The sequence below is a fragment of the Nothobranchius furzeri genome, chromosome 9, assembly GCF_043380555.1.
Source record: "Nothobranchius furzeri strain GRZ-AD chromosome 9, NfurGRZ-RIMD1, whole genome shotgun sequence".
Classification (NCBI taxonomy): Eukaryota; Metazoa; Chordata; class Actinopteri; order Cyprinodontiformes; family Nothobranchiidae; genus Nothobranchius; species Nothobranchius furzeri.
The window spans coordinates 59,817,209-59,829,445 of record NC_091749.1 but is presented as its reverse complement, the minus strand read 5'-3'; the positions used below and the strand labels follow the sequence as shown (position 1 = coordinate 59,829,445).

The following is a 12,237-nucleotide window of genomic DNA, read 5'->3' as shown; positions in this document are numbered from 1 at the left end:
CCCCCCCCCCCCATGAAAGGAGTCGGGGGGCCTGTTTTGTGTTTTAACTTACAAGCTGCATTGTTTTCCCTTTTTTTTTCTTTTTTTTTGATGAGCTGAAATTTCTGGAATTTTATAAGATTCGAACAATCTTGGCCATGTTAATGCTTATTTAACAAGTCTGTGAATGCTCTCCAACAAAATCCAACCGCTCATTTGATGGTGGACTTGCCATTTTGTGTCTGCTTGTGCTAGTAGGCTATGTAAAAAATGTGGAAGGATGAGGTGCAGATGGAAGTGATGTGCTTTCCCTTTCAGGAATGTCGGGGTCAGATGGGAGAATGTGCACCCCGTAGACCTTCTTCTTTACTCTGCTCCAGCTCTGTTACGTTGTTCCCACTCTGACCTGCGGGAGAGGCTCAAATCTCTTCATTTTTCCCTCTTCGGGGTGCAGTGGTTGTATTCCAGTCTCTGCAGCTCTCCAGATTCACCCTGTTGGAGGCTTTAATAGGTCTCAGCCCTTCTAACTTTTAAAACAGAGCCGTGTGCTTATCGCATCATTTCCAGCTCTTGTTATGTTTCACCAGCAGCCCTAAACCACGGTGTGCAACACAGCTGCGTCGTTATCACGCTGTCATCTATAACCTCAATCCCAAATGGTGGATTTTTTTAATTTCGTAACTCCATGGTTTCCACATGCCTCCTCAGTGATCTGTTCACCTAGACACAGTTCATTTTCTGGCTTCAGCCATTCCTGCTCCCATTCCAGTCTGCCTCTCCACTAATCTCTGCCGGCATGTGAACTGAAGTCTCCCTGTCTGATCATCAAACTTGTGTAGCTGAGAAGAAAGTTCCCCTCAGGATCGTTTTGAAAGTAGACTCCAGCGTGAATCTGTATATTTGATGATAGTGCTATATTTTCCAGCAAGGCGTTGGGAGTTGATTTACCAGACAACTGAGAAGAGGAGGAATGAGACAGAGGACAGTTAAGCTTGGTTTATGCTTCACGCATTTACTTTCTGCTTGGTGATGCGGCTCGTGGATGGAACGCGCTTCACAACTTGCAGCGTTTATGGTTCATGCGGCTTGTCTCTGGGGTGAGCCAATATTCTACCAAACTGTAGGGGGCAGCATGGAGCTCTACGGCATGCATCCAACACTACACCATTGTAGAAGTAAAAATTACTGTTGTTTACAACATTTTTTAACAGCGACCTCGTCTTTTCTGACAGTGCGAGCTATTTCTCTCCAAGAATTATTAACAACATGTTGATCACGGCGATCTTTGAGAGCTGAATCATACAAATGTCTGTATTTGTGAACGTCTGCCATAACTAGTTCTTGCCAGTCCGCCATGTTTTTCCGTGTTCGGCCGTCCGCGTGGTTAGAAAATTTCCTAGGTGCGCGGTGCGGAAAGTTTGGGCCGTGCGGAGACCAGGTGGAGGGGCGTGGTTGTTAAAATGACGCAATTTTGTCGCACGGAGCCGTGCGAACCTCACGGACGCGTCAAGCATAAACCAACCTAAAGTGAGGAAGAAAATATGATCATGACACATACATCAGGGTATTTGTGTTTCTTTAGTGAAGTGTTGCACCTTCAAGGTCCTATTGATAATGTTGTAGATTGTGGCTTTAAGCAATGTTTGAAGGAGGATCTAAACACTCAGCAGTTTTGCCAGAAGGTGTTAAATGCAGGAATGTTGCTGATGGAGGGATAGTTCAGGGAGGAAACTAAAGGCTCAGCTTCTCCAGGAAGCTAATACCCTGAAGCAGCATCCCGATGTCTAGGTTTTCATGGTAGATATGCCCGCTCAGTTAAAACAGATATGAGGAAATAATTATCTACAACAGGCTAAGTGCTAAACAGCTTCAGCAGTAAAAAATGTAAAGTTTATATAATAAACCTCACTTAACCTGGCGGGTGACCAAGCATTGCCTGGCGGCCTGCCAGGCTTATAGAGCGCTGGGGGGAATCCTGAAATGTGCTGTATAAGTAAAGCTGTCTTACCAATATGACCGGTGTCAGAGCTTGGCCCGCATTTCTAGGCGCAGCTAAGGTGTTGAGGAGCTCCGTTTTAGTGGCCTAAGGATCAGTTCTCTACTTTTTGCAGATGATGTGGTCCTGTTGGTTTCATCAGACAGCTTTTGCTAGAGCGGTTTGCAGCAGAGTTTGAAGCAGCGGAAATGGGAATCAGTTCCTCAAAATCCAAGACCATGGTATTGAGTCAGAAAAGGGTAGAATTCCTGCTCCAGGTCAGGGATGAGGTTCTGCCCCAAGTGGAGGGGTTTAAGTATCTCAGGGTCTTGTTCAAGAGTGAGGGGAAGATGGAGCACAAGATCAATTGGCGGATTGTTGCTGCATCTGCAGTGATGCAGGCGTTGTACCAATCTGTCATGGTGAAAAGCGAGCTGAGCCAGAAAGCGAAGCTGTTGATTTACTGGTCAATCAACATTCCTACCCTCACCTATGATCACGAGCTTTGGGCAGTGACTGAAAAACCCTTTTCAGATTGAGGTTCTGGAATATGTGTGGACAATTCAGTCCGGTGTTTAACAGAACTGTGTTTTCAGACACACCACTTTTGCACCGGAACTTGTCCTTTCGGCTGCCTTCACTCAGCAGGGAAAAGTTCCAGATGTCTGGGGGGGGGGGGGGGGGGGGGGTCGGACTTATGTTGAGCATAATTCTGCGCACACGAAGATGCATAAGAGACCTGGATGATGAAGCTCAATGGTTAAAGGAATCACAGAAGCGGTGTAAAGCGGTGTAAAGCGCTCCGTCGCGCGTCTAGGAAACGGTACCATAGGAGGCGAGCTGCCATCGTTCGCTGCATGCTACAGGAGCGAGCTATCTAGGTGCGCACAGCGTCCCCCGGTCCCCTCCTCCCTGTCCGGAACTCGACCTCACCAGTCTGAAGCAGCCACCTTGTCCGTGACAAGTCCGGACCTGTTACTAGGGGCGTCGTCCGGTTTAATTACGGAAAACGTTATCCGGATGTTTGTATTCAGACACAAAGGTCTTACGGACAGAGTCCTGAACATTTCCGTTTTTCATGGCCTGTCTGAAGGGGGCTTAAGAGAGAGACTGCAGAAACAAGTGGTCGAAATGAGTTTTCTCCGCAGGGTGTCTGGGCTCTCTCTTAAGCCCTTTTCAGATTGACATTCTGGAATATGTGTGGACAATTCAGTCCGGTTTTTAACCAGAACTGTGTTTTCAGACACACCACTTTTGTACCGGAACTTGTCCTTTCGGCTGCCTTTACACAGCAAGGAAAAGTTCCAGATGTCCGAGGGGGAGGGGTTGGGAAGGCTGTACCCAGATATTGCGTAAACATAGTGTGGCGGGCGTACATGCTTCATTTACCCAAACAAAGCTATTCAGTCAAACATGGCCAACGAAGAGATAGAATTCCTCTCACTAATTGGACTTATGTTAAGCATATTTCTGCTTCGTCCAGTTTAATTATGGAAAAGGTTATCCAGATGTTTGCATTCAGACACAAAGGTCTTAAGGACAGAGTCCTGAACAGTTCCGTTTTTCATGCCTGTCTGAAGGGGGCTTTAGAGATAGGTGAGAAGCTCTGTCTTCCGGGAGGGGCTCAGAGTAGACCTGTTGCTTGTCCACATCAAGAAGAGTCAGTTGAGGTGGCTCAGGGATTTGGTAAGGACACCTTCTGGATGCCTCCTTGGTGAGGTTTTCCAGGCACGTCCAACCGGGAGGAGACCCAAGGGAAGACCCAGGAAACGCTGCAGGGACTATGTTTCTCAGCTATTTAGGGAACGCCTTGAGATTTACCCAGAGGAGCTGGCCCAAGTGGCTGAGGAGAAGGAATTACGGGCCTCTCTGCTGCCCCTGTGACCCGACTCCGGATAGGCCGATGAAAAGATGGATGGATGGATATTTCATTTTTACCAATGAACACAGTGCAGTGTGACATAATTGTAGCTGTGATTTATATCTTCACTTATTTTTGCTCAATATGCTGTAATGACAGATATTTTCTATTAATTGTACTGCTTTTCATTATTTCAGCAGTATCCTTCCTGTTCCTGACACATCTGTAATGAAATACAATTAATGATCGATCTTAAAGATTGTTCTAGTCTGCCATCAGTCTCAGACTTTTAGGGTTTCGATTTCCCTTCTCTCTGTAATTCTAGTATTGTACTTCTGCAATTTGTGTATTTGGAATTTGCGTGGAGAATCTTTTGAAAGATGGTGCTATTTCTCCAAAGGTAAATGCAGGCTTTATCCTCACTCCACCAATCCAATGCCATTGTTTCTCATTCTTTTTTTCTATGAAGAAAATCTTGTTGGTTTTTAATGCTTTTAGTTGATCAATCAAATCATTGACTCAGCTGCGCCGGTGGTGTTTATGTACCGTATTTTCCGGACTATAAGCCGCTACTTTTTTCCCACGCTTTGAACCATGCGGCTTATAATGAGGTGCGGCTTTACTGAAGATTTTCCTTCACCTGCCAGGGGGCGCTTTAGCAGAAAGTGAAACAGGTGGAAGTCAAAAGTGGAAATCGAAAAAGTGCTCATTTTAATTTAGCACATGCAAGCAGCCGGCACGACGAAGAATTTTTTCCAAATCCATACCCCTCATCATGGTAACTACATGTATGAGTTCATATGTTGCAGCATTTAAGTTGAAGGCCATCGATCTGGCAGCAAAGGAGGGAAACAGTGCTGCCGCACGTAAGCTTGGCATAAATGGATCCATGGTTCGGCGCTGGAGACGGCAGCGGGAAGAACTCATTCAAGCCAGCTTCACCCGGGGATGATGACAGCGACACTGACATTGCCACAGAAAAGTTATGTGACAAAGCTCTTCTGAGGCTGTTCAACTCCGACACTGAAAAAGAGGACTTTAGTGCGCAAGAGGAAGATGAGAGCAAATGACTTTTTCTGGTAGGCAAGTGTGTTTTATTTACTAACCAGGCATGTTTTGTGTGCAGTTTTTATTTTCTAATCATCCAGGGCTTATTAATGCTGTGTCAGCGCTGTTCTTTTCTTCTAAACATGCATGCAAATTACCGGTAATAACGTGTCAGTTCTGTTTTTATTTTATAACCATCCAGAATATGAATACTATCAGTGCTGTTTTCTTTTCTAAACTTGCAGCCACGTTCACCCGTGTTTAAAATTTGTTTTGTTGAATTAAAACAACGAAAAACCTCCGTGTAGTGTCTTTCTGTCTAATTATCTTATGTTATGGCCATACATGCGCTGTGCGCTGGAGACCTGCATGTGGCTGGTGCGCCGCGGCTTGTATTTGAGTGCGGCGTGTGTGTGTAGAAAACCTTTTTTTGTTGGCGTAGCTTATATTGAGGTGCGCTCTATAGTCCGGAAATTACGGTAAGCTTCTTTTTCTAAAAACTGGGGTTGAATTTGTGCAACTTGATAAAGTAAATGACCAGGGGTGTGTATTAGAATTGGCAATACAATATACAGGGGAGATAATGCAATATACTGCAATACTAAAAGCCAGATTATATTTGCAGTTTTTAAGACTGAATTTAATCAAATAACAAAACTCACAATTAACAGTCCAAACTGTTACATGCTTCTTTTCTGAGCTATCTCAACAAAAAATAGAGGGATCTACATTTCACCAAAAAAAAAAAAAAAAAAAAAACTTTCTTGTTCTGTCAGAATGAAGTAGTTAAAAACTGCTTCCATCTAGCAGTTGGAGTTTAAGCCGTACCACACAAAAGATTCCAGTTTTCATTGTTTTTGGAAAGTTAGCTTTAAAAAGTGACTTTAAAAAGTCTTATTATCTTGGAACCAGGTTAACCTTTCTTGCAGGTGACATCAGGTTATGTTTTTTTTGTTTCCTTCAATAAAAACTCAACAGCTGAGAAAGCCAAGCCAACCCGTAACATGAACTTGACTTGAGTATTTGTGCTTTGCTTCAGTGAATGTACAATGGTAGTTAATGTGCAGCCTTGAATAAACAGCTTGAGTACACATAAGGACTTCAGTCAAACTTCAAGTTTGATGGAAAAAAAAGAACTGTTTGCATAATATTATTAGTACAACTAGTACTAATAAACCTTTTATTGTTTTTCTTTTAATTTTCTTTGTAGGGTTTTGTTTACTACAGAAACAAAACAGTTACTATTAGCTTAGACTAAGTGCAATAATCTTTTACAACTTTAAAGAATGATGAACATTTTGAAATGGTGAATCTAGAGAAACCAATTATCACATCCAATAATATTCTCTGTATAGACTTGCATTGAAGTATTGGAGTCATTATGAATATATCTGCTCATTAAAGAGACTTGCGGCTCTAAATGAAAACTAAATGTTACAGGAGGAAAAAAGAGGCGAATGTAGCTGCCTCTTTGTCCTGCTTCCCCTCCTTGACAGCAGCAAGTTTTGTTTACTTTCTGGTTGAGCAGCTTTGTTCGTGGTCTTAACACCTACAAGCTGATGTGGGAAGTGGGACAGGCCGGGTTGGGCTGTGTTATGAAAAATGTGAGAATGATCTCACACTAAATCAAAGTTTTTATTTTTCAGGCAAAGGTTGTGGTAGTCCCTGCATGCTTTTAACCCCCATTGCTAACACACTGCCTGGCCAAAAAACAGTCTCCTCCCCCAAATAAAGGTCACACACTCTAAAATTTAGTTAGACCATCTTTAGCTTTGATTACGGCACACATTCACTGTGGCATTGTTTCAATAAGCTTCTGCAATGTCACCAGATTTATTTCTATCCAGCATTGCATTAATGTTTCACCGAGATCTTACATTGATGATGGTAGAGTCTGACCGCTGAACAAAGTCTTCTCCATGTGTGAAAATGATGTCACATGCTCCTTGAACCACTCTTTCACTGTTTACGCCTGATGAATCCTGGCATTGTCATCTTGGATTACACCCATGCCATCAGGGAAGACACAATAATCTGGTCATTCAGTATATTGAGGTAGTCAGCTGACCTCATTCTTGGAGCACATCATGTTGCTGAACCTAAACCTGACCAACTGCAGCAACCCCAGATCATGGCTCTGCCCCCACAGGCACTAGGCATGATGGCTGCATCACTTCCTCTGGCCTCTCTTCTTACCCTGATGCACCATCACTCCAGGGTCCATCTGGACTTATCAGGCCAGTTTTTAACAATGCAATTTTAGTTGTTTCTGCATTCTCCTTAGATGTTTTCTCTGCTTGATGCATGCCAACGATCTGACCCTTCTCAAACAGACTAACATCTTTTCCACAACCACCACATGTGTCTTTCCACATGGTTGTTTAAGAAATGAGAAGCAACTTATTGCACCAGTTTGGGTTAAATAACTTGTTGCCAGCTGAAAGATAATTGCCCATGCAGTAATTTTTCAATATGAGGCTCCTACCTGTTTGCTTAGTTAGATCCAGGTGGTGACTTTATTTTGGCCGTGCAGTGTATTTGCTAAAAAATTTTCCACTCTACGTAATGTTTCACTCAACATAAACAGAGCATAACCTAAACAACATCTTTTGCACATCAGAAAATGATAAATGTACGGTTTGAATATTTCAAGTTAGGTTATTAAGGGAAATGGCAGTTTCTTCTGATTTATTTACTCCAGGGTTTCTCAACCATTTTCAGCTAAACGCCCCCCCCCCCCCCCCCCCCCCCAAGTCATGCTGAAATCCCTTACTGCCCACCAATGAAAGAGAAACGGAAAGTTTTTTGATACAAAAATCATAATAAATTTTTTTTTTTTAAATTCAGCCTTGAGTTTGAAACTGTTTAATACAAATATGTCATAAAAAAGTATCATAAAAAATGTTTTTAGCTATTAGCAACGAGATAAAGTAGGAAGCCAATAATCCTCGGTCCAGTAAATTCAAGCAAACATACTGCTAATGCTACCTCATTTAGAGTGTCTCTCTTTAATTACCTGAAAATAGTTCAGTTCCTTTGGAGCTTTGACTGGATGCAATTTGGACAAGTGCTCCTTAAGCCGGGAGGGTTTCATTGCTTCGTTTGAAAAAACTTGTTCACAAAGCAGGCACATGGGGAGTTGTGGATTCGTGGGTGAAGGAATACATCCATACCGATGGTAGTCCACATTGTACTGTCAACACTTCTTTTTATTCTGAGCCATCGTCTGTTATGAATGTCCTGTATCGCTAGCGCTCACCATTAGCATCTCAGCACCCCCTTCAGTGGCAAAAAACTTTCACCGCCCCCTTATATAGTCTGAACGCCCACTGGGGGGGCGCTACAGCCCCCGTTGAGAAACCCTGATCTACTCCATTATTCTGTCCACTCTTTGCTTTCTAACATAAATTCATTTTTTGCATCACTTTTAAAACTTTCTCTCTCTCTTTTTAACCAAAACTGAATGTCCTGGTAAAGAAGCAATGAGAGTGGTTCTGTTATGACAGTAAAAACTGGTCCGACTGGCCCACAGGTGCTGGAGCAGGGAGATCTATCTCTGTGCTTGCATAACAATAACAAGATGAGCCAACCACCAAAGTCTTTTTACACCACCTCAAAAAAAAAAAAAAAACTATAAAAGGGTGATAATGAAGAGTGAAGTTCATACTTTCACAACACTTTAAATAAAATGCCCACAAGCTACTAGCTATACTGCTATTCCTATATATGCACATTATGACGCTTTGGGTTTTTCAGTGGAATTTACTTGATTGAAACAACTCAGTCACAACTGGGACTTTTGCTCAAGTTCTCGGTTAGTCCTGGTTGGCAAATAAAGCAGCTTTTAGCTCCAGTATTTGCTTTAGTAAGTTCCCTTTACCACCTTTTTATTAGCGTGTCACCAAATGGATTACAACTCAAGCATGCAGCCTCTTTACTGCAGAGGACTGTGTTATGTTTTCACACAGAGAGTAAATTACAATGTGTGCAGAGCTTAGCAAACACCAACCTGCTTCTTTGGTGTATTCTTACTGTTTAGTTTCTAATTCCATTTTTGGTTAATTTTAAAACACAAGAAAGGGTTTTCTTTACTTTGCTAACGTTTCGTTTGCCGTCTGCAAAATATCCTCAGAGCTGACGCTGATGGTGGCGTCACTTCCTACTCCGTTTATCCGCGGGCAGCAGAACCCAGAAAGACAAGAACCAAAACCAGTGATAACCTTACCATACATCAAAGGCATAACAGAAAAAAATAAGAGCAACAATGAAAAAACACAACATAAACACACCAACAAAACCACCATACACAACAGTTAGAAACAGACTAGTACACCGAAAAGACAAAATACCAGCTGGACTTAAATGTGGAGTCGTTTACGAAATCCCATGCAAACTCTGCAATACAACATACATAGGAGAAACCGGACGCCAACTCAACTCGCGAACTATAGAACATAGTAAGGAGTGTGAGAAAGAAAAGTCGAAAACACAAGAGCAGCAAAACAAGAAGCAGAAAGCACAATAAAGAAGTCAGCCGTAACAGATCACTGCACAAGAGAAAACCATATAATGGACTGGGACAACACAAGGATCATGAACACCGAACAACTGATGGATACAAAAGATGGATAAAAGAAGCTACAGAGATAAGGAGACGTGGATGTGGGACTATGAACCGAGACGATGGAGTCTACACATTGGATCGTCCATGGGACTGCATCATTGGAGAGGGGAGAGCGGGCAGCAGAGGGCGACAACGTCCTCTGCTGCCTGCGGATAAACGGAGTAGGAAGTGATGCCACCATCAGCGTCAGCTCTGAGGATGTTTTACAGTCGGCAAACGAAACGTTAGCAAGGTAAAGAAAAACCTTTCCTGTGTTTTAAAAAGAACCAAAAATGGAATTACCAACCTGCTTGTTTGTGGAGATGGCATAAAGCATCAAGAACCCATGAACACATTTGATTTAACATTTTAATTGTTAGCTTTCATCTCGTAAACTGTAAAAATAAGTTTTACAAAGCATTCTGTAATTCTGGATAAACTGGTATGCCCTAACGACATGAAGATGTCATCAGCGAGGAATTGTCAAGCCAGTTACCTGACATTCCACCCGCACTGCAGAAACAGGTTTTTGAAAGCCTTTTGCTCAGTGGCATTGTCATGAACCACCGGTACGTGTCAAGTTGTGTGATCAGTTTTCTTCCTTCCTCCACAAACACATATTTCTGTATCTCTTCTGAACATATTCATTTCAGATTTCAATCTAGAAATATTTTCCCAAGCACAGACTACAGCTTCTCAATTGTTTAAATACTAAAATAAGTAGAGGTCATGGTGCCTGGTGACCTTTTGAGGCCTTCAATCAACAGACATCAATAAAAGCACAGTTTGCCTTCATTTGTGGTTTATTATGAAGTGTGAGAGACTTACAGGAAGGGATTGTTCTTTAGTGTCTCCACAGCAATAAAGAGGGGCTGAGCACCACAAATACCTTTTGTAATCTTGCATTTGAGATGTTCCGTCATGCATATAGTTCTACTTTGATTTGAGTTTTATTGAGAGTCACAGACTTTTGCTTCCTTTGAACTGAAGCTGCATACGTTGTTCTGTGCTGCAGAGCAGCGCGGCGGTATTCCAAGAAAAGGCTGAAGTGGAGGCAGCCAAGGGTGCAGCAGAGGGCCAGGCAGGGCGACTGACCCAAGAAATCGAGCGACTTCGCTGGCGGTCGAACGAGCTGGAAAACGAGGTGACCAAACTCAACCGAATCATTGATGATGCCAAGCTACAGGAGAGCAGGCTGGCAGATAAAGTGGCCAGGATGGAGGTATGGGCTTAACAACAATAAAGATGGATTGAGTTTCAGAACTGAAACTAATCTTAGTTTAATTTTACTACTGAGTTCGTTCTGCTCTGCCGCTTCAGGATAACAGTTTAAAATGCTTTAATCTCCAAATTACAGAGAGAGAAAAAGCATCTGGAAGAATCTTTAGCTGAGATTAAGGAACAAGAAGAGGAGATGTCACGTGCCAATCGGGCATTGACCCTCCGGCTTGAAGACGTGCAGGTAAGCCGTAGCAACACTGCTCTTCGTTGCAAGTAGACGTGTAACTTTTCTAATGTTTTTTAACCACGTCTTTATTTATTTATTTATTTATTTATTTATTTTTTAAGAGGAACTTTGCTAAAGTGAGCAGTGAACACAAGGAGCTGGAGGAGAGATTACAGGAAGAGAAAACCCAGAAGGAGCAGTTCAAAAACATGAACAACAACATCGAAGATGAGAGGAGGCTGCTGGACCAAACAGTAGAAAAGCTTCAGAAGGAGGTCAGCATCCAGACATTAAACAAGTACATCTGTGTAAATAACAAGTAAAGGGCTGATCTCACTTAAGTCATTTTAAATTATTTCTTTATCAAATACAATTTATATTCACTGTCAAATACTTGTTTAATTCATCTGAAGGAATCAGATTTCCAGGCGTAAAAAGTTGAGCGTTTAATATTCTTTTAGAGAAAAAAAACTGCTAAAAAACACACAAAACTAACTTTTTATTCATTACATCTAAAACAAAAAACTCTTCCTGTTGATTTCATTTCAAAATAGTACAACATTTTAAGATTTAAAGGTAAATACAAGTTCTTGAAACAATTTCTAGCATATTTTAAAGCCTTTACTGATGTAATATGCAAGTTCGATTAACAGCTGAGTTTTTATTGAAACTTTTCAAACCAAACTTGCCTCCTTATTGCCTTACACTGCTCTAAGGTTTCTTTTTTTTAAATTTCATTTAATTTTTCATTTATTGACATTAAAATAAAAACAGAAAAAAATTACTACAAGCCAAAATGAAAAAGGGGACAGGAAGAAGAAAAACTTATGTTATCTGCCCCTTTTAACTAAAATAACATTAATACAAAAAAATTGAACAATATAGTTCCTGGACTGGTTGGCCCACACAATCTCAACCCATGAATCGAAAGAAAGAAAAAAAAAAGCGAAAACGAGTTACACAGAGAAGCATAAAGTTGTAGACCTCTATACATACATATATACACAAATGAATACATAGACTTGTTTCCTTTTTTTTTTTTCATCCCCCAACCCCACTTCCCTCTCACATTTATGTAATGGATCTATATAGGTTAATCATTTCATTTTTTATCTCCTTTTTGAATGTCAATATTGTTTTTGCATTCTTGATTTCAGTATTTAATTTATTCCACAATTTAACTCCATATATAGACACACAATGTTCCTTTATGAGTATCCAATGTCTAGGTATGTTAAATAATTCATGTCCTTTTAGATCATATTTGCTATGTCTTTTTGTAAATCTTTTGATTAATCCTGCAGGTGCGTTCCTTTTGTTTGCAT

General features: G+C 41.4%; 1 protein-coding gene across 2 annotated transcripts in view; it reads left to right on the top strand.

Annotated features, from left to right (window-relative positions):
• cgnl1 (cingulin-like 1) overlaps positions 1 to 12,237 on the top strand; it is a 40,676-nt gene that overhangs the window by 16,267 nt on the left and 12,172 nt on the right. For both annotated transcript variants that reach the window (XM_015953007.3, XM_015953006.3), the window contains exons 9-11: positions 10,481 to 10,687; positions 10,823 to 10,927; positions 11,035 to 11,187. In XM_015953007.3, the coding sequence (XP_015808493.3) occupies positions 10,481 to 10,687; positions 10,823 to 10,927; positions 11,035 to 11,187 (465 nt within the window). The remainder of the gene's footprint in view (positions 1 to 10,480; positions 10,688 to 10,822; positions 10,928 to 11,034; positions 11,188 to 12,237) is intronic.